This window comes from Lethenteron reissneri, chromosome 8 (assembly GCF_015708825.2).
Source record: "Lethenteron reissneri isolate LAM-NWPU_2019-01 chromosome 8, ASM1570882v1, whole genome shotgun sequence".
NCBI classification, from domain to species: domain Eukaryota; kingdom Metazoa; phylum Chordata; class Hyperoartia; order Petromyzontiformes; family Petromyzontidae; genus Lethenteron; species Lethenteron reissneri.
The window spans coordinates 4,191,351-4,214,961 of NC_083786.1; the positions used below are offsets into that span (position 1 = coordinate 4,191,351).

The 23,611-nt window shown below is 43.3% G+C and overlaps 1 protein-coding gene across 3 annotated transcripts in view; it reads left to right on the plus strand.

Annotated features, from left to right (window-relative positions):
* The first annotated feature begins 6,367 nt into the window (after positions 1-6,367).
* Positions 6,368-23,611, plus strand: part of LOC133360066 (kinesin heavy chain-like) — a 46,039-nt gene continuing 28,795 nt past the window's right edge. Inside the window, exons 1-4 of one of the 3 annotated variants that reach the window (XM_061578657.1) lie at positions 6,368-6,638; positions 12,796-12,873; positions 19,376-19,475; positions 21,436-21,619. In XM_061578657.1, coding sequence (XP_061434641.1) covers positions 6,611-6,638; positions 12,796-12,873; positions 19,376-19,475; positions 21,436-21,619 — 390 coding nt within the window. In that variant the 5' untranslated portion in view covers positions 6,368-6,610. The remainder of the gene's footprint in view (positions 6,639-12,795; positions 12,874-19,375; positions 19,476-21,435; positions 21,620-23,611) is intronic. The other 2 variants (XM_061578664.1, XM_061578668.1) reach the window with 2 other exon arrangements.

Sequence of the window (23,611 nt, forward strand, 5' to 3'; positions counted from 1 at the left end):
ACATCACACTACCACCTCATGATGCCTATTATATAAATGCACTGTCTGCCGAAAAGATGGAATTAAGGATGTTAAGACGATTAAGGTATGTCAAGTGAGTGTCTGCATCATGGCACAATTATACGCTGCCTAATTATCTGTGCTTATGAGAATATTACTCTTGATGCTCACCGAGTCTCACTTCTTACTCGTGCTGCTGCTTCTCTCACCCTGTCTGACGCAAATTTCGATTTTAAGCTTTCGTGACTGCAGGGATTCATCTTCTTGGTTCTTTTGGTAAAGTCACGTAGAAGGAACATAATAAAATAATAAAAATAAAACATAATAAAATAATTCTCACGACGTTTCGGCCACAACGCAAGCAGCCGTCTTCAGGTGGAGAACAGGTCTGTCGAAAAGGCAGAGTCTGAAGACGGCTGCTTGCGTTGTGGCCGAAACGTCGTGAGAATTATTTTATTATGTTTTATTTTTTTATTTTATTATTTTCCTTCTACGTGACTTTACCGAAATAACCAAGAAGAAGCTGTCTGACGTAGTGAGAGAAGAACCACGCCGCTTTGAGCCTATTGATTAAAATTGCCTTAACATTCGCCTCCCCGTCTATCGCTACTGCCGTGGTTGCTGTTCCCGTGAGCGTCACCTCGTCGATTCCTTTACCCATATTGAGGACTTGGTCTCCAACAGACTCACTGTTTCATCTCATCGGTACAGTGTTCAACCACAACACTGCAGGTCACAACAACACCCTCACCTCACCCAGCCACCTACTCACTCGCCCACCACGTAATTCACTCACTCACCCACCCGCTCATTCATTCATTCACTCACTACACTGCAGGTCACAACAATACCCTCACCTCACCCATCCACCTACTCACTCGCCCACCCCGTCATTCACTCACCCACCCACCCGCTCATTCATTCATTCATTCACTCACCACACTGCAGGTAACAACACCGTCACCTTACCCACCTACTTACTCGCCCACCCCGTCATTCACTTACCCACCCGCTCATTCATTCATTCACTCACCACACTGCAGGTCACAACAACACCCTGACCTCACCCACCTACTCACTCGCCCACCCCGGCATTCAATCACCCACCCGCTCATTCATTCATTCACTCACCACACTGCAGGTCACAACAATACCCTCACCTCACCCACCTACTCACTCGCCCACCCCGTCATTCACTCACCCACCCACCCGCTCATTCATTCATTCACTCACCACACTGCAGGTAACAACACCCTCACCTCACCCACCTACTCACTCGCCCACCCCGTCATTCACTTACCCACCCGCTCATTCATTCATTCACTCACCACACTGCAGGTCACAACAACACCCTGACCTCACCCACCTACTCACTCGCCCACCCCGTCATTCAATCACCCACCCGCTCATTCATTCATTCATTCACTCACCACACTGCAGGTCACAACAATACCCTCACCTCACCCACCCACCTACTCACTCGCCCACCCCATCATTCAATCACCCACCCGCTCATTCATTCATTCACTCACCACACTGCAGGTCACAACAATACCCTCACCTCACCCACCTACTCACTCGCCCACCCCGTCATTCACTCACTCACCCGCTCATTCATTCATTCACTCACCACACTGCAGGTCACAACAACACCCTCACCTCACAACGTATCGAACCTCTGCGGTTTGAAAAAATACATCCCAACATGCCCCCCTTGTCATTCGAAATTAATATCACAATACATCTAATAGGACCAACTCCCAAAGTCAGACCCATGCTTTGCTGTTTGCCGCTGTTGCTAAAATGACAAAGTTGACCATTACTGCAGCAAAAATAACTTTGACAAAACAATAAACCCGACGACACAGAGTGAGCCACTTTCAAGTTTGACGTGAACACTTTATCGCTCACCTTTTTTCTGTTTATTGGCCATACATAGATTTTAGACGCGCGTGCATCTTTTTTTTGATTGAGTGTATCGATCATCTTGTTCTGAGGTGTATTGGGTAATGTTCAAAATAATTGAATTTGCAGCACCCTTACTTTCGAGAAATGCTTGCAATTTGACTTACAGATTAGTCACGAACGCGTGAATCACACTGCAAGGGAAATTGTTTGCTCGGACCAACTCAAACGCTGTCTGTGTAAACGATGAGTAATGTCCTTCAGAAACACGTGCGTTCCAGCGGGAAAGACGTTGCTTTGACTTAAAACTTTTGTGACTGCAAGAATTCACATTCTTGGTTCTTTCGGTAAAATCACGTAAATAGAAAATACAATTAAAATTGAAAATAAATAAAAAATAAAAGCAAAAAACCCACGACGTTACGATCGCAACACAAGCGATCTTCATCATTGATGGCAACACAAGCGTGGTGGTTTTTTTTTGCTTTTATTGCTTTTATTTTTAGTTTATATTTTAATTTTATTTTTAGTTTCTATCTACGTGATTTTATCGAAAGAACCAAGAATACAAAGACGTTGCTTGTGCTTCACTTAAAGTTAAATTTTTTTTACTATTTTTTGCAAACATGTGCACGCGTCTCAAATTAAACCAATTAAAGAAGGTGCCCTCCTCGAGGGTTGCCCTAAAGAGCCGCTCTGAGAACACGTGGGAGTACCCACACTTTACCCCACCACACGTGACCTACCCATCGACGAACTGTGGTGTACTTGTTTCTGCTGCTGCGGGGACACAGGCGAGAAAAGTGGGGGGCGGTTGTCCAAATTTCAATATTTCTTCAACTGCCGTCCGTACGTATGTCAGTTGAACTTCTTTCGCACCGTACGTAGCCAACAGTGCGAATCGGAGGTGCGGGGGAAGGACAACAAACTAAACAATGTATCAATCTTTGATTTGAAGCTTTCGTGACTGCAGGAATCCATACTCTTTGGTTCTTTCGGTAAAAATTATTTTATTTTCATACCTACGTGACTTTACCGATATAATTTTATTTTATTTTTTATAACAAATAAAATTATTTTATTTTTATAAAAAATAAATTATTTTATTTTATTTTTATAAAAATAAAATAATTTTATTTTATTAGAAATAAAATAAAAGTATTTTTATACCTACGTGAAAATAAAGTATTTTTTTTATACCTACGTGACTTTACCGAAAGAACCAAAGAGTATAAACAACGTATGTATGTTCAACTTTTTTCTCACCATACGTAGCCAACCGTGCGGGAAAAATTGCCGCACCGGGCCAGTGAACCGTGTTTCTCCCCATGACACCACGGCATCATCGCGACCAGAAATTACTGCCACAATCACTCCAAAAGCAGCGTGAACAAAACACTGAAATACATCACGTAAGGTAGAATGTCAAAGGTGAGGTCATAAATCCGGTGAGTTAGAAGGGTAAATAAATTGCACGTTCGTAGCTCGCAAATCACCACACACCAGGTAACCATTCCAGCCTATGTCATAAAATTCTGGCTTAAAGTCACAAAACTCCTTTACGTGACATCACCTCAACAGGAGTCGCGAGGCTATATAGTACTACCTCAAGCAATGCCTTGTTGCCCACGGTCTGCTGGGCAAATACTATGTGGCGTGGTCAGCTTGTACCAACCACACCCAGCAACCCTGAAGCCGCACTCCACAGCGATTTCATTACCGGGCACTCGCATCTCTTCCCTGAGTGTCACACCTCTTGGGAGACACTTGGGGAAAGATCTCTTGGACACAAAAAAACACACAAAAAAATCACATTTATGAGCCACTTTAGAGGCAGTCCCAGAACAAAAACTGCAGTGGAAATCAAGTCCGAACGGTTACATTTTAATTTATTGCAACTGCCACTAATGAACTCAATGAGAAGCCGTTTGGACAAAAAAAACACAAAAAAATCACATTTATGAGCCACTTTAGAGGCAATCCCAGAACAAAAACTGCAGTGGAAATCAAGTCCGAACGGTTACATTTTAATTTATTGCAACTGCCACTAATGAACTCAATGAGAAGCCGTTTGGACAAAAAAAAACACAAAAAAATCACATTTATGAGCCACTTTAGAGGCAATCCCAGAACAAAAACTGCAGTGGAAATCAAGTCCGAACGGTTACATTTTAATTTATTGCAACTGCCACTAATGAACTCAATGAGAAGCCGTTTGGACAAAAAAAAAACACAAAAAAATGACATTTATGAGCCACTTTAGAGGCAGTCCCAGAACAAAAACTGCAGTGGAAATCAAGTCCGAACGGTTACATTTTAATTTATTGCAACTGCCACTAATGAACTCAATGAGAAGCTGTTTGGACAAAAATAAAAACACAAAAAATCACATTTATGAGCCACTTTAGAGGCAGTCCCAGAACAAAACTGCAGTGGAAATCAAGTCCGAACGGTTACATTTTAATTTATTGCAACTGCCACTAATGAACTCAATGAGAAGCTGTTTGTTTGCATGAGTGCCACTAATCTGAACGGTGGCACAAGTGGTGAGCGGCGTCACGCTCTCTGAGGCCGGCATCTTGAGTGTGATTCTGGCCCGCGGCTAACCTCTCTGAACAGGTCCCGGGCGGCAGCACTCACATCGAACGGTACCGATCCTTCATTTACACACAAGGTGTTCGTCACAAATGAACCACAACACTAGATTTGAAGCTTTCGTGACTGCAAGGATTCATACTCTTAGTTCTTTCGGTAAAGTCACGTAGGTAAAAAATGAAATCAAAATTAATAAAAAATAAAAAACAATAAAATCACCACGTTTCAGAGGCAACACAAGCTTCCGTCTTCAGGTGAAACTGTCACAGCAAAATATCTGTATCAATTAATTAATCAATTATTAATTTTGATTTCATTTTTTACCTACGTGACTTTGCCGAAAGAACTAAGAGTATGAACCACAACACCTTGCTCATCTTTTTTAGGAGCATAAGCCATCGCGTCAACGGCGGTCATCCTCGCAGCGATGGCTTTTGGCGAACCATCGAACAAAGACGGTCACTTGTGCGCTTTCAAAAGCACTTCTGCGGCCGTCAGGAACGCTCTTCCTTCTGATATTAGCAAGCCACTGGAGCTATGCACCTTAAAACCTACGTTTAAAACTAATTTCTTTAGAAGTGCTTTGTGTGTTTAGCTTGTTGTCCTTCCCCCGCGATGAAGAGCTTTTTTTTTTACCTTAGTCAAGAATTACTGTGGGCCGATGAAAATCGCACCTCCGATTAACATGGTTGACTACGTACGGCGCGAAAGAAGTTCAACATGCATACGAAACCAGTGTAGTGAAGTACTTTCAATCAAGCCGCATGACCAACAAGGCATGGGGTAGCATTCATCCAGCAGTGGATTAAGCAAGGCCTACATATGGCTTTTCCTAGGAGAGAATTCAATGCCCTACAATGGAAAAGAAGAGAGCTGTCTCACAATCCTGTACTGCTTTTTCACGTAATATAATTCCAAAGTAATAAGTATTGTGAGTTTCATACATACTCAAGGAATTTAAGATTATTCTGGCGAACAAATGATATCATTAGGAGCACAACTTGTAAAGTTAAAACAGTTTCAAACAAAAGGTGTTAGTCTTCTGTGACCATTACAGGCGCCGCGGTGGCGAGATGTTAACTGCCCCACGTGGTATATCGGAGGTCGTGGGTTCAATCCTGACCCTTACGCCTATATACTTGGAATTTTAATTTTCTCCCTGTGGTCGTGTGGTTTTTTCTCCGGGTTCTCCGTCTTTTCCCTCCACGTAACAAGCCACTAATTTGAGCTATATTTTGTGACCAGGTCGCTCTTGAAAAAAAATCTCTTTAGCTCAGTGGGCCTTACCTGGTAACATAAAAAGAGTTTATTTTTTTGTTTTATTCGTCCCACCTCTTCGGTGCCGCTATCTATTATACGTCTTCCGCACCTCTCCCTCCGTGTCAAAATCAACTCAATGTTTATTTGTTGCACAGAAAAATCACCGTTTAGCCAGTTACCCAGCTATTTTCGGTGACAAACGGACCTTCACAGCCGCTAGCAACAGAGTTATCGTCGGGGTGGAGAGGAATCCAGCCAGCAGCCAGCCGGAGGGCTTGAGGCCTACACACAATGGGAATGCACACCGCTGGCTTTGTAGATGACCGCTTCTCCTACAAATGCTCACGTGAGCAGAGCAGCATTAGGAAAGATGCCCTGTGCCTGTGCCTTTAACATGCAGTGGCTGTGACCTGGTTAATGATTGCTAATGGAGATGCCAGTAATGTGTTAGTGTCCTCTCTGCAAGGGGCTTGTCCACCGTGCTCCATAAAGTCGTGTTGACAGCAACCGCAGAGTTATATGTACATATATATAAATACATATTTTACAGCTCTGTTTATTTGTTCGTTTGGTAACTGTGTGGACACACGGCTGAGTTCAGCTGAGGAGTAATCGGCTCGTTGTCACAGTCCACTGAGCAGTGACGGGAGGAGAGGCTCTTTAGATAGAGGGGGTGAGGTAACATTTCTCTCCTAGGTTGGTTGATTTTGGCTGTTTAAGTTTGTTGAATGCAAGTTACTGGCCACGCACTGCGACCACGAGAGAGAAAGCGCAGAACAACGGCGGCGTGGCGTACAAGGTGATAGTTGCTTTTGTGTGCTTCTGTGCGCGCCCCAATGAACAATAAAGGATGGGGAAAAAGAAGATGTCTACTTTTGGTAAGTTGTCCACCGACTGTCTTTATTCAATTACTCACCAATGTTCATCGCGCTGGGATGTATCGCATTGCTATTTAAACTAATTTCTTTCGAACTGCTTTTTTGTGTTTTGTTTGTTGTCCTTCGCCCGCACCTCCCGATCAGTACGGTTGGCTACGTACGGTGCGAAAGAAGTTCTATATAAATATGTAATTATAAACGTATCACTTATAACTCTCGCTTGTGGTGAGATGTTAACTACTGCACCCGGTATACAAGAGGTCGTGGGTTAGATCCCGACCCGAATGCCTCTATATTTGGAGTTTGGAAGTTCTCCCCGTTGTCGTGTGAATCTTTTTCCGAGTTCTCCAGTTTTTCACTCAATATTTAGAATCAACATTCGTTCATAGCATTTGGCTTCTATACATTTTCAAATGATGAGCCACTTCGTTGAGCTATCATTTGTGGCATGCAGGTCGCTTCTGAAAAAGAGCTGTATACCTCAGTGGGCGTTATATGGTTAAATAAAAAGAGTTTAGTTTTTAGTCTTAGCTTGTCAAAGCAAGATGCTTTCAGGTGTTAACGTTTTGTTTTTAACACTGGCTTAGCGAAATGTCTCCAATAGCAAGCGTCCAGCAACAAAGATCACTACGGAAGGTGCAATAGATACGAGTTGCAATACATGTCTTGAATTTGAGGAAAGCTATTATTGTTATTCTAAAAGTTTTGTTTTAACACTTGCTTAGCGAAATATCTCCAATAGCAAGCGTCCAGCAACAAAGATCACTACTGAAGGTGCAATAGATACGAGTTGCAATACATGTCTTGAATTTGAGGAAGGCTATTATTGTTATTGTAAAAGTTTTGAACAAGGTGACGATTGGAGGGAATTCCCAAGACGATCCGTGCGAGGGAAGTAGTCCAAGGAGGAGTTGTTTTGACCTGCATGTAACCACGATAGTAGTAGCGATTTAAGAGTGACAAGGAGGCGACTGTAAGTACAATATATGTACTTTATATGTACAGTACACATCTTCTTGGTTCTTTCGGTAAAGTCATGTAGAAGGGAAATAAAAAAATAATAAAAAAATAAAACAGAATAAAATAATTATCACGACGTTTCGGCCACAACGCAAGCAGCCGTTCTCAGGTGAAGAACAGGTCTGTCGGAAAGACAGCGTTTAACTTCTTACGCACTGTACATAGCCAATTGTGCTAGGGGGACGGACAACAATTAACACACAAAAAGCAGTTGTCAATAAATGATTGTTCAATCTAGATGATGATAATGATGATGATTATTTGAAAGTGCATAGCTCCACAGTGGCTTCCTCGTCGGAAGGAAAAGAGCGTTCCAGACGGCCACAGAAGCGCATCTTAAAGCGCGCGATGCGTTAGTCAGGAGCCGCTGCTGCTGCTGAGAGGGTGGCCGTGAAGTGGATTGTAATCAACGCAAAGTGGTGTCTGCAAAGCGCAACGTTGAGAAAAATCGCGTGTGCGGAATGCGTTCGAGGTAATCCATCGTGACCCATTGGACATCATTCAGCTTAAGTGGGTTTAGTACCCCGGGAACATTGCGTACATCTTACCGTACTTCGTGTGCATGGATATCGGCTGGTGCCATGGTAGGGTTGTGAAACCGCTCAGCCAGCGCTCGGGACCACGAGCAGAGTTGGACACCAGATGACATGGGTGGGCAGAAACTGTTCATGTTTGCTATCTGCTGGCCTGTATATGCATGTTTTGAGTGACGTTTGAAATGTCAAGCTTCACAGCGTGGTTCATTGTCGCTTATACTATGGTGGCCAATACGGCTTCATCCTATGCCTATATAGGATGCAGAGATGCGTTGCGTCTCTGTTTGCCCAATGTGTATGAAATGTATGCATTTTGCACTGAACACGTTGGCTTTGTGGGGGTTACTCTCCAACACACCGGTGTTGCTGTACTAGTAACGAATTGGCATGTTTTGTTTACGTGACAAACCTTACTAATAGGCTGTGTCGGGTGGTGGCGGGTTTAACGACACATTTATATTGACGCGATCTAACCCGAACAACTCTGTTATGCATGTTGCATTGAGACAAAGATGGGAATGCCGTGGGTAAATATTATTTAGTTGTTGAAGGTATAAATTGTAAAGGTGTATCCCTGCAGTTACTTTCTCATGCTGCTGCTGGCAGAAGGACCTCCAACAGAGGGAGCTCTAGAAGGTCCCTCTCGGGGGTGATTGGTTTTTATAAGAGGCGGAAGTACCCAAACTTTGCCCCATCGCACGTGACCTGCCAATTTACTTGCGGTGAACCGAGGTACACTGCTTGATTTAAGAACGTATTTTTTTTTACAAAATCCAGTGGTGTTTCATCATACTTCACCACCCTCTGGACCGGATCAGACGCTACTCGCCACTGGTCTGAGTGGTGGACGAGAATCCAACTCAGGTTTCCAGGTTCATAGTGCACTGGACATCACAGATTCATTTGTCACGCGCTATCTGTTCTGTAGCGAGTATTCGACATCATACATCACATTGAATGTGAATTTAACTACAAAATAAGGCCGCAATTTCCATTCATGACGGATTCATTACATCGTACCATGAGGCATGATAATTGTACGAATCATACATGATGATTATTATTAGCGCTAGCGTATCATACGCTCAATATTTGGGCTATAAAACACTGACATTTAGAAAATGCCTGAAATCTAATGTTGCGACACTGATATCTATCTGTCACGGAACAATGGCTTTCATTTTACGGAGCGGCTAAATTATCAAAAGATTAATGTGTTACCCGAACGAAAATATAGAGCGACGGCTTGATCGATTCCAGTGTCATTTTGTTAGATACGCGACATTTCTCGCATTTAACACGCGTGCCTGTGTCAAAAGAGCCGGCTTCAAAAATGGATCATGCTATTGATGTTGTACTCTGAAGCAAAAGCGGCCTACAATCGCAATCTGTTCGCACGGGCCGGCTGATGTAACTACTTTGGTCCACATGCGGGGCACATTGCAAAACCACAAGGTCATCAAATCATTGTTTCAGTGGGTACTCACTTCCCCTGCGTGTTTTTGAGGGGACATACTACAAATTATTATTGGTTCTTTCGGTAAAGTCACGTAGATAGGAAAAAAAATGGGGAATTTTTTTTTTTGGATTGAATATAAGAAAAAAAAACCCAACACGTTTCGATCACAACACAAGCGGTCTTCATCAGGCTGACAGACTGATGGTGCAAGCCTCCAAATGCAACTGCTTATCAGGGTTTCCAAAGTGAGTGGGCAGGGGACGAGAGCTGGGAGGAGGAGTAGGAGAGCTTGTGCAGCGCAAACAGCACGGGCGGGGTAGCCAGTGAGCCAATGCTGATGTAGGAGTAGACAATGGGGGGGCTGGGAGGAGAAGAGATGCACTATGCCCCCCTCCCCCCTCGTGTTCAGTCAGGTTTCCACTCCTTCTCCCTCCTGGCTCTCCTCCATTGGAATAAACTCCCACATCAAACGGGCAACTTCACTCACCATTTTCCATACTCTTTGGTTCTTTCGGTCACACAAGTGACCGTCTTTCAGACCATCTTCAGACGGTCACTTGTGTTGCGATCGAAACGTCGTGATCTATTATTTTTCCTACCTACATGACTTTACCGAAAGAACCAAAGAGTATGGATTCCTGCAGTCACGAAAGCTTCAAATCCAGATTTCACCATTTTCCGTTCCTCCCTTAAGACTCTTTTTTTTTCAATAACGTATTCCTCTACTACTTCCTGTTCCCGTCCTCAAAACCTTAACCATCCTTCCCCTTCCTAACCTCGGCCCTCCCTTCCACTATCATCACCCTTCCTTGCCATCTGTTCCCCTTCTCAACACTCAAATCCCATCCCTTTTCCCCATAAGCCAATAACTAATTTCGAATTTTTTTTTCTTGTTATAGCGCTTTCACAAAAGCACGATATACAATCCTAGATAAGAAAATATCTGCCAGCGTGCCAGTTAAAACAATGGTGCAAGTTTATTACAGTTTAAATATGAACTAAACTATTCACAACGCGCATCACGTAGAGATCTTGGAGTCCCATCTGTTTGCCAACGTCTTCATCGGTGGCATCATCTCAGGACGAATCGCACGTTAGCTTTCGCTGGTACTTAAGACAGAGTAGAATTGGAAGTGGTCATGTCGCTCAGAGGTCATGGTCCCGGCCGATTACCGCCGAGGTCCTGGGTTTGAATCCAGGCGACGGCTACCTGTCGTTAAACTGAGTTCTAAAGTGTACTGGTAGTGAGTTGATGCGCTCAGCCAGCTCACCAATAACTGCATCATTAAAACCATCGAGTTAAACTTGTTATTGACTTAAGTTGGCTACATTTCAATTCTGAGAATCGCCGTCATGCGATGGACTTTGCTGTCACGGGGATTGCCGTGCAGGCAAGAGGTGACTTCGAAATGATCTCAGAGGCGGCTCTGTGACATCCCCTTTTGTTGGGCCGTTCTCGAACACGAAGGTTGTGACTGCATTACGGGATATCCAAGTGGATACTTTGTCTCGTGATATGATGCAGAGAGCAAAACATATGTACAATGACAAAAACATGTACAACAACTTCTCTCGATGCTTGAACAGAGAGCTTCATACTCAACGATGGCTATGCTCTTTGTTTTTTTCGGTAAAGTCACGTGGGTTAAAAGAAAACAAATACATTACATCACGACGTTTCGGAGGCAACACAAGCTTCCGTCTTCAGGTGGAACCGTCACAGAAAAATTACTGTATTTGCTGTGAGGGTTCGACCTGAAGACGGAAGCTTGTGTTGCATCCGAAACGTCGTGATTTAATTTAGTTGTTTTCTTTTAACCTACGTGACTTTGCCGAACAAAGCAAAGAGTATGGATCCTTGCAGTCACGAAAACTTCAAATCTAGAATGGATGGCTATGTTCTACAGCAAATGTCTACTGTAATCAGTATATTTCAAACGATTGATGAAAGTAGATAACACAAAATATATAGGTATAGATTTTAATTGACAAAAAACCAAGCAACCATAGGAAACCTATTATGTTGCGATTTAATTTGCGGGTCATTTAATTTTGGGGGATTTTTAGCTGAATCATTGACATTTGGTGGCCTACCCTTGTGAACAAATTATATTGGTGTTAACCAAAAGTCTTACAGCATAGGGCATGCATTGGTAAACTCAGTGGACTTTGTGCAAAGTGGCTTAATGATGCACGTATTGACCACTGGATCGTCCATCCATCCATCCATCCTGCTCGCTTTAAAAAATAAAAGTGCAAAATAAGTGATCCAATCTAATGTTTTTAAACTTCTTCTAGATTGAAAGTTTTCGTGACTGCAAGGATCCATACTCTGGCTCTTTCGGTAAAGTCACGTCGGTGAAAAAAGAAAAAAAGAAAAAATAGAAATAAATAAATTAAATCACGACGTTTTGATTGCAACACAAGCAATCATCATCAAGTGTGACAACCACAGCAATAAATGTTACTGAAGTGCGAGAGATGCCGGAGTCAAGGGGTTTATACTGGGCAGGGTGGGGGGGAAGTGAGCCGGGCTGCAAGTAACATGATGCGGTGCCAAGAGGTGCGCGGAGGGGGAGAGGAGGGAGATCGACGCATCTACAACGATTGCCGCCAAAACAGATGATGGCACTCTCAACAAAATAGCCACACTGCTGAACTTAGTTTAAACTTAGTTTAAACTTAGTTTAAACTTAGTTTAAACTTAGTTTTAGTTCACGAGCCACAGTCGTAAAAAGTTCCCGCGCACAAGAGGTAATTTCAACCTTGGGACGACTTTGGTCTATGTTTATTTCTAGCTAGTTCAGGTGGGACAGCATTGTCCCGTGAGCATGTTTATTGTAGCGCCACTGTGACGAGATGTTAACTACCTCGCCTGGTATACAGGATGTCGTGGATTCAATCCCGACCCTGACGCCTGTGTGTTTGGAGTTTGCATGTTGTCCTCGTGCTCGCGTGGATTTATTTCTGGGTCCTCTGGTTTTTTTCTTTCCACAGATTAACATGTGTTTAGAGTTTTTGGCAGCTATAAAAAATAATTTGTGGCCAGATCGTTTCTGAAAAAGAGCTATATAGCTGAGTGGGTCGCTGCTGGTAAAATTTAATTTACTTAAAAAAATGATGTTTTCATTGTGTGGGCAAGGTGCAGGTGGCAAGGCGTCGAATGGAGCCAGCAAAACCGCATTTCTAACGGGGGAAGAACACGACAGCGACAATGAAGGTGACCTCGTGGTTTGACTCAATTAATCCGCAAAACGAGCCGTTTTCTCTCTTTGCGCGCGTGCGAAATCGCCGAGCCGTTGCGATCGCATTCTCGGTGGGCGCGTGCACTTCTCGTAGCCCTCCGCTGCACTTAGTCCGTGGACAGTCATCGACGACGCGCGATGAAGTTTGTACGGTGCCACAGCTGCAGTGTGGGTTGTCACGAAGAACCCAACGGTGGTGGAGGTTGGCCGTACAAAAGAACAATCTTGCCCGTTCAAGCCACTCAACGGTTTGTCAAATTATTCAGTATTTTCTTCATGCTACTCGGATGTGAAAACTTCTACTACATCCTTTAACAATCGTAATCATCAGCAGCCATGTTCAAACCACAGCTGGATGAAGGACTCCCCCAGCCATCGACGCCTCTAATGAGCTTGCGATCATGAGATTCGGTGGACTAGCAACCACACACGACCTGATTGTGTCCCTCCATTCCTCGGCTGCCACTCCGTGATAATTTCTGCGGCCGTCTGGAACGCTCTTCCTTCCCATATTAAGAAGCCATTGGAGGTGTGCATTTTTAAATATAAATAGCATTTTTGTTGTCCTCCCCTCGCGCCTCTGATTGGCATGGTTGGTTAATTACGGTGCGAAAGAAGTTCAGCATACATACATACATACACACATGCATACTTGGACAATCGTCCATCATCCCCTTTAGCGACGCGCGCTGCTCAAGCCTACTCAATTGTCTTAACAATATGACTGGTGTCATTACCTTGTATTCTCGAAACCACGTGTTCATATTTATGCCTGTCAATGTAATTCCAAGATATACGATTATATCCTCTATACCATGCTTTTAGGGCACCACAGTGGCGAGATGTTAACTACCTCGCCTGATGTACAGGAGGTCGTGGGTGTGATCCCGACCCTGATGCCTGCATATTTGGGGTTTGCATGTTCTCCCCGTGGTTCCGTGGAATTTTCTCCGGATCCTCTGGTTTTTCCCCTCCACATTTGGAAACATTCTTTAAAGAGTATTGGGTTGCTATACATTTCCACGTGATAAGCCACTTCGTGGAGCTATCATTTGTGGCCAGGATACGTGTATGGAGTGAGGGCACACTGACTTCCCCCACAAGGATTGTCCACCTCAGGGCCATCAACAAAGATTAGCAGTGCTACATGTGAGCATGGATTTTTTGTTAGCATTTATTTTGAGCCTTTTCACGAATGGCCTAATTTCATAAGCCATGTTATCTCACGTTTAATTCATGAATAATTCAGCATTTTCTAATTAGTGTTATTATATAGCTGTAATGCTATCAAATGTCATGAATGTATTATATGACCAATCCCTTTAGAAATGTATTGAGAGACTGCATCGCCCCATTTCCCAGATTTAATCAATTTCATAAACCATTTTCGTTGAGGCTAAGCCTATTGGTCAAAAACAAGTTAACATTACATCCAAATGGATTTCTTCTTTAATATCAGTAGATCGACATTTATTTATATTTTCCGATATCACGCCGTTAACATGACTTTTTTCCATATTGGATATCGACCAGCGTCTAGTCTATGATTAGAGAATTAATAAAGTTCATGAGTATTCGGCGTGATTTTTTTTATTACTGCTTTTTTGGAATCTTTATTTCGCACAATTACAAACAAATTTCCTCACGACTGCAGCTGCTGCATTACGGTTTAATTAGACCCGTAAAACAACACGTGGTATGCCCAAATAATCCACAAAACACGAGCAATGTTAATGAAGAAACACCTTCTCATGCGATAGCAGCTGGTGTAACAGCTGGTGCCCAAAACACGAGGTCATGAGTTCAAATCCCAGCCAAGGACAAACTCAGCTAAATGATGCGTAACCACGTGGACTGTGAGCTTCCGACCGTGGGCATTGGTCCTCAACCATTATTTATTCTGGTGTGGGGGCTCTCCCCATCAAGACCCCCCACGCTCCAACGCCCTCTCGAACGAGGTGACTAAGCCCACAACGGAGAGAGATCACGTGTCCACGCCCTCTCGTCACGCAGTGTTCAAGTTCATTTATTAGGTATAGCCCTGTGAGCCATTCGGCTCTTGAATCGGGTGCAACCGCAACAAACAAAAAACTAAAACATGAACAAAAAACATCTTAAAGTGAATATGTGACTGAGTGCAAACAGAAAATCCAAGAAAAGACAGCAAAATATTGCAGAAAAAACACCGTACACCAACGCTGTGTGCAAAAATTCCAGTGAGATGCAAGTCAAACAACCAACAACAACCCAAAGACAACTTAGATTAAGGCCATCAGTCTAACTCTGTACTACAGCAAACAAACATTGCTAAACCAATACACTTTTCGAAATCACCAAAATAAAGCCATGAAACCAATGAAACAGTGATCATAGGAACTGTGACGGAATTTTCACAATAAATGGCATAAACAACATGTACTACCAAAAACCCTGCAGCCATAGCTGGCTGCATGAGTCACTCCACAACAGCAGGAGCATCAATCGGAGTATTATAATTTTTCAATGCACCTTTAAGATCAGCTCGGCGTTTATTTTCGTGCTCCACCTCCGTGCGTTTAGTGACCGCAATGTGACGTTGACGTTGCCCGCGCGTGTTTAAAAAATGTTTGTCCCGGTTCACAGGTTGAGAACCACTCCATACAATGTGGAGGAAGCATCGATTATTAATTGGCATACTGGTGCCTGTCATAAAAATGGTGGAAATTATATCACAATTCCCAATGATGACATCGTTATCATTGTGGGTTTTTTTTTTGCACATGTCATAACAATTGTCTCAATGCACAACAGCGCTCGTTTATACACCAGCTGCTCTTTAACTGTGCTTTAAATGCTGTGATTCATCGCTCCTCACAAATAAGGGGGGTGGGGGGGGAAGGCAGCGATTCGGATTTTAAATTAAAAAAATTAAGGGCACACCTGCCCCAGGCCTACGCATTCACTCCATCGACCGTGGTTTATAAGGCAGTGTTAATGACTTCCGTTGCGTAATGGTTTTAGCACAATGCGCTTGCCATCCATAGGTCGCCGGTTTAATTAGATTTCCGTGGCTGCGGCAGTTGAATCATTGGTGCAAGAGGGTTACCGCACGGTTGGTCTATCGGCAGGTCGCGTGTGCGGTGGGGTAAAGCGTGGGGAACTCACACCTCTTCCAAGACATCGGGGACAGCATGGAAGAGTGGACCAAAGAAAGCAACTCTTGAAGGGGGCTCTCTAGAGCTTGCATGAGCAGTGGAGTTAGCCGCTTAGGGCGCCACGGTGGCGAGATGTTAACTACCTCGCCTGGGATGCAGGAGATCGTGGGTTCGATCGTGACCCTGAGGACTGCTGTATATTTGGAGTTTGCGTGTACTCCCCGTGGTCGTGTGTATTTTTCTCCGGGTCCTCCGGTTTTTCGCTCCACAATTAGAAACACGCGTTGATGATATTTGGCTGTTAGACATTTCCACGAGATAAGCCACTAAGTTGAGCTATCAATTTGTGGCCAGGTGGCTTATGAAAAAGAGCTATGAAGTCCAATAAAAAAAATAGTTTAGTAGTTTTTTTTGTGTGGAACAAAGGTCGTGGAATGTTTTTGGTTTTTTTTGTTCACCACTGCCCAAATGCGTGCAGCCCCTTAGCTTTGAATTGGCCGCACAGAGGTTAATGTTAACGGGCACTTGTTATTTTTCTGCACTGACACCATGTCCTACTGTGAGGCATCATCCAGTATATCACTGCCCCTATTCATTCACCAGGCTCGTAGAATTGGTGTACTGTGGAGACAGATCAAATTTTTTACACGCTTTTATTTAACTCACTCTGTATGTTGTTGTCGTTTTTGTTGTCGTTGTCGTTGTATCCTCAAATATTGTAACTCAATTTTAACCCACTTGCCAATGTGGTATCGACTGCGAACTTGGTATACTTATGTCATACTGATGACAATACTATATTCTATCATAAAAAGTAAAATAAAACATTTTAAACATTATTTTTTACATGTTATGTTTCGGCTTGGATCAAATTGCCCACGGTAAACTGACGTTGGCTGTAATTGACCACGATCCCTAACGTTATGGCAAGTTTTGGGGTCACTTCCTGGAGTCATAGAGTTCTTCCATTACTAGTACGGTAAATTTCATTAAAGCGGGTTTTAAAAAAAGTTTTTTTAAATGTTACTTATCTTCTCAAAGTATCTACACGTCTCCCACCAATCTCAATTTGCGTATTAAAGCTATTACCTCTCTCCTCTCTTTAAGATACAGAGCCACCGCATGCACAATATCCAATCAGTCATTGAGATAACACTAAGAGGGGCATTGAAATGCAGTGGTGGGTGTGGGTGGGGGGGTACCTGTAAACGGATCACCCTGCATTGCATTTGATTAAGTGTGCAATGACCCTAACATTATATGGGGAAAATTGGATCCAATTTACGACGATGGGGGTTTTTTTTTAAAGGAATGCATTGTGACCTCGTAAAAGCGGGGACCGCCTGTAAATGCTGATCTCTGCCGCCTACCACGGGAATTTGGAATAATCACGACCAGCTCAGCGGAAAGTACCGAGGTGCCTCACCATTGTTCCAACCTTTATTCACGTGAGCAAGGCGCGATGTTGTTTCGTTTGTTTAAGGCAACGTCTTGGCGAAGGGCAGTGCTGGGACGCTAACAGTTGTCCGTAAAGCACCCAAAAAAATCGCCCACGAAAAGCATCTCTATGCTGCTTCGTGCATAATCGTAGTTTGTTGAATAGTGAACAAAAGAACCACAAATATATATTTCGATTTAAAGCGTTCGTGACTGCAGGGATTCATCTTCTTGGTTCTTTCGGTAAAGTCACGTAGAAGGGAAATAATAAAATAAGAAAAATAAAACATAATAAAATACAATTATCACGACGTTTCGGCCACAATGACGGCTGCTTGCTTTGTGGCCGAAACATCCTGAGAATTGTATTTTATTATGTTTTATTTTTATTATTTTATTATTTCCCTTCTACGTGACTTTACCGAAAGAACCAAGAACAAAAATACATATTTTTTTAACGTGAACACCTTAACACTCACACGCGTATCGGGTTACTTATTGCCATTGTGTGCCATTCGCAGTCAATCTATGCTCTTTGCTTGCTCGCATGAAGGTAATTTCCACAACGTTGTTTTGGACACAGAAAGGGCTATGATTGGCAATCTAATAATGTGGCCCTATTCATGCGGTGAATGCCACGAGACGCACGAATCATCATCACCATCAGTTACGATTTGTGCACTGTTTGATGAAGGCTTCCCCAAGGTAGTCACGGTCTTATAATGCAACGATCCGCGTGAAGACGAAATGAATTGGATGTTATACCTCCGTTGGCTGCAACTTCTTCATTAGCCTTGACAACCAGCGATCATTCCTTTGAGCGAAATGACCTGCCAAAGCCAATATGTGTAATCACTCCCAGGGTTTCCATAAATGTCTTTGCTTGTTCTGAATGGACAATAACATAATCAGACGGGGTAAATCACAGACAAACCAGAAACACATTAATCCATGCGAGGCATGCTGTGTGCAGAACAATACTCTCCTGATGGAGACATCTCTGCATTCAAACAGTAAACAATTTCAGAAGCGTCTCCCGGCTCAAACGAATGCCGGTGCTTTGGCCATCCTGAGACCTGCAGTGGAAATTGTACATTTCTATGACGGGGCCAGGTTATTAAAAAAAGAAAGGCACTGTTCATTTGTCAAAATTATGATGATGACAATAATAATCATAATGATAATTTCAGGCTTTTGTCAATCCACTGCTGGATGAAGGCCTCCCTGCGCCTTGTCAATCATGTTGATCATTAAAAAAACATGGTAATTAACCAAAAAAAGAAGCAAATAACTAACATTAAATTGGCGTGCTATTTTTAACAGTTGTCATTTTTTTCAAACTAGTTTAATTCTATTAGGTGTCGGCATTTGTTCACACGTCTGTGTAAATTGATGCAAGTAAATTATTATACAAGTAACCAACAGCCTGGTCTATATGAGCATGGTTTCCGAAACTTTTGTTCGAGGTGATACACTATTTTATTTTACCTGGTAAGGCCCACTGAGCTATGTAGCTCTTTTTCAGAAGAGACCTGGCCACGAATGAAAGTTCAACGAAGTGGCTTATCGTATTTAAATTTATATCAGCCAAATACCCTAATCCCATGTTTCTAAATGTGGAGAAAAAAACTGAAGGACCTGGAGAAAAATCCACGTGACCACGGGGAGAACATGCAAACACCAAATATACAGCAGACATCAGGCTCGGGATTGAACCCACGACCGCCTCTGTAGCTCAGTGGGCCTTACCTGGTAAAATAAAAAAAAATGTGTTTTAGTTTAGAATTGTTTTTTTTTATACACGCATAATCATTTAGTTATTTTTATAAAACCGGAACAAGGTCTTTCCCGGTGTCAAAAAACGTGTTTGGTTTGGGTATTCTTATTCTTCTTCTTCTTTTCTCAGCAGAGACAGAGCTGAGGGCACTGAGACAGAGCAGGAGGGCGCTGGAAGGAGCGCACCGAAGTTACGCTCGCGACAGTGAAGTTGCGATCAGCAGGCAGCAGTGAGTATCATCGTTGCAAACAGCCAAGCGAAAGCTTAAGCAGTGTGCTTTCGCTAAGTTGTCCCCACCAGAAGAAGGACGCTTGTGTTTTGCCCCCGAAACGTCGTGATTTAATTTATTTAAATGTTTTACCTACAAGACTTTACCTAAAAAACCAAAGAAGACAAAAACTACACTGTGTGTGAAGTGACTGCCACTCATTATTGGAACATGGATCAGAGGTCGCAACCGAGTACCCGGTTGCGACCTCTGATACCCGTATCCTACCCGATACCCGGCTACCCCGTACCCGGCCGGGTATGGGTAGCCGTTTGCCACCCTGGTGCGGCCGGGTACGGGTACGGGTAGGCCGTGAGTCACTGGTGAGTAACCGTTTGTCACTCATTTCGGGTAGGGTACGGGTAGGGAACGGGTACCCGTACCCGGCCAGGTATGGGTACGGGTACCCATTTGCGACCCTGGTGCGGCCGGATACGGGTACGGAATCAAAACCCGTTTGCGACCTCTGACGTGGATGTTCCACCACTGAGTCGAGACCACCAATATTCCGCGTAAACAAATGCATTCCATTTATTATTTGAGCAGAGTCCTTTGTTGCTTGAATAGTTTTTTTGTGCAACATAAATGATTAATAGGTTGCCACGGAAGTAACCTTGGTAAATCTATCGTGAAAACAAAACTGAAACTGACATTCAGGCCTTTGTTAATCTCCTGCTGGATGAAGGCCTCCCCAATACTGTGTTGCCATGGTACCGTTCAGCCGAGCTTAATAGCTCATCGGATTCCTCCAGTAGAAATACATATTCTGATTCGAGTTCAAATACCACTCGCAAAAGACAGGTTCGTTGTGCATTGCATGTCACCATTCACTTTAATACGCCACTGTCTGGTTTCAGCTGTTATTGTACATTTCGATTTAAAGCTTTCGTGACTGCAGGGATTCATTTTCTTGTTTATTTCGGTAAAGTCACGTGACTTTACCGAAAGAACCAAGAAGATGTTATTGTACACTTTGCATCACGATGCAACTGAAGAAAAATTACGTAAAACAATAGGCCATCGTTGCCATTCATGATGGATGTATCACATCGTACCAGGAGCCTTGATAATTGTAGTTCAGAGTTCATCAGGAACTTAACTTAGGCCTTGGCCGCTAATCAAACTCATTTAGCCAACGCGTCAACACTACTCTCCGAAAAAGTGAAATAAAAAATAAAATGTATTTAGCGGATGCTGCTGTGGTGTTGTTATTATCAGACTGGACTCGAATCCCCGCGCCCCTCCCCGCCCGTCCTCTATACACCCAACAAAATAAAGTGGTTCCCCGAAAAGTGATGCCCATCTCATCAACTCCCGGAGCGATCATGAACTGAGGAGGCAACCCCTACCAAAGGAATTTGAATCCGGCAACCCTAAGATTGTCAGCCGCTCGCTGCACCACTATGCTGCGTGAGGTGGGGGGGGGGGGCACAATTAAAGGTACCTTGATATCATTTGAACCTCATTTGTAAAAAAAAGGTGTCAGTTTTGTTGTCAGATAGAAGGGTAAAAAAACAATTATCATATTTTTTACTGGCAAATGAGGTTCCAATGGTGTTAATGCTTACCCCGAGCTCTCATACTCTGATGGTGCATTGTCTTTGAGTTGTGCGCCTTTTGGCGTCATCTGGTCCAACCCATGTGAGACTAGGCTCTAAGGAAAGCTGTCTCGGGTGTGAACCAATCAACTTCAAGGACAGTGCATACATTATCAGAGTTGTGTTTTTTGTTTGCATTATGACTGCAGGTATTGTGGTCTATGAAAACATGACTCCTTGTAAAAAAGGTGTCAGTTTTGTTGCCAGATAAAAGGGCAAAAAACCAATTATCGTACCTTGATATGTTTAATGATCCCAACCAAGTGTGTGCGTGTGTGCTGTGCGCGTGGGTTTGCTAACGCTTACGCTTGACTCGTGCGCAGGCAGCAGATCAGGCAGCTCGAGTTGGAGAGAGAGAACCTGAAGTTGGCGCTGGGCGTCGCGGAAGGGAGACAGTCGAAGGACCGCGCCACGTCCCTGCGGCGTGTCTCGCTGCTCCGCAAACAAGAAGACACGGAGGCTCTCATCGCTCAGGAGAAGGCCAGGCAGCAGCAGATTGACCGCCAAGTGAGTGGCATGACCCGCGTCGTTTTTGCCGTGTTGCGCTGGTTTGTGCTCAGCCCTTCGGATTTTGGTAGCTGAGTAATTTTCCACTCGGACTGAAGAAGAAAAAAGTGAAAAACACGGCACCACCTTTCACCCAGGCAACTCGAGAGCACGTGCTTAGTGTTTCTAACCTAATATTAAAACTAAAAATTAGAGAAATGTATCAGTTATGAGACAAACAGCATATATGATATTAAAAATAATAATAAAAATCTCATCAATGGTCCACTTACTATTCGGGACACTGTTCCAGTGCCCAGCCAGGCTATTAATATTTAATTTAAAACTCCGTGAGCACCGACTGAACGCTATGATAAAAACATATTCGCCATTTAAAAGCAGCAATTGAACACCATCGATCTGGGTGAGAGTACGGATCCCAGCAGGTGCAATGTGCCCTTTGAAATGGGGAATTTTGCTTCCCAAAAGTAAATCCATTGATCGGTGTCAATCAATGGCTTCCGCTGGAGGTGAAAGACCTGTTGAGAGTAATTACCCTTTGCGTGGGAAACCTGTGTTATTAAATAACAAGGAAAAAAGTCTGCGTCCTCCATATGCAATCATCCAACAGGAAGTGCTCACCACAATTGGTGAGCCTTGAGCCAGAGGCGGACACTTTCCACATTCCCAAGATGGGATGACATTAGCCAATTTTATCCATAAATTGATGACCACTGTTGACTTGCCACAAAGGTGGGTACAGGGACACCTCTACTTACGAACATTCGACTTACAACTTTCAGAGATACGAACAAACCCGTCCGTATGTCAAGTTGCCTGTTCGGAACGAGAGTCGTAAGTTCAACCACCGCACAATAGATGGCGGTGGTGGCATCTATATCTGCAGAACGTGAAGAACCAGTGGCATCTATATCTGCAGAACGTGAAGAACCAGTGGCATCTATATCTGCAGAACGTGAAGAACCAGTGGCATCTACAGGAGATGATACAACTTTTAAAGCCATTCCCCGTGTTTAGTGTACACGCCGTACAACATATTCGGAATCAACAGGGGTAAAGTTGGACTTACGAACAAATCGACTTACGAACAGACCTCTGGAACCTAACTAATGTGTAAGTCGACGAGTCCCTGTACTTATTTGATCAGCTGCAGGGATATGATCGACCGAGTTGACCCCCCCCCCCCACCTGCCTCCCCCACTGAGTATTTGAGCTCACGACCTTCTGATTACATTATCGAACACAATTTTTGTTCCTGAGTAGTAAGTCTTATTTCCTAATTGCTTATGCCTAAAAAGTATAGAAAATGGATATTATCCCCAATTAAAAAACGACCTTCAGCCAAACGCTATTTTAATAAAACACGAATCCAGAAGGCTCAGAGACAATGGATAACATTTTATTTCAATCAGTCTTTCGACATACTCAATTTCCTACTTAACATGACAATATATTTGTTTAAAGCTGTACAAACAAAAGGGCTATTGAATTCAATGGCAGTGTTTTGCTTTTATTCACATTGTAGTTTTAGTCATAATAGATGGTTCAATTTGAATGTGCAATGTAATCGAATGATGGTGTGTTGGCTCGGTCTGGGACTGTTGTTGTTGTTGTTGTTGATTTTCTACCGTGCCCTAGCTTCCATGTGGTGTTGACAAATCGGCAGGAAGTTATGTACCTGTACAATTTGTACTCCATTACTTAAATCGTATTTATTTCTTAATTTTTAGTAACTTGCTCACCTTTTTTCTATCTCATCCAGGAGAAATCCGATGCGCTACAAAGCTATTTTAGGGGCAGGTCAGAAAGTTACAACAGCAAACAATACACAAAAACACGACGAGAAGTGCAAAGTCTAGGAAAGGTAAGGAGGTCACTAAAAATAACTAACTACATAAAATAGATCAAATATATAAGTTGGTCCGGAAAAGAAAGGGGGTGAAACGTCAGACACCTCTGCCGAACAAATACAATCCCCGCGGCACATCGGGA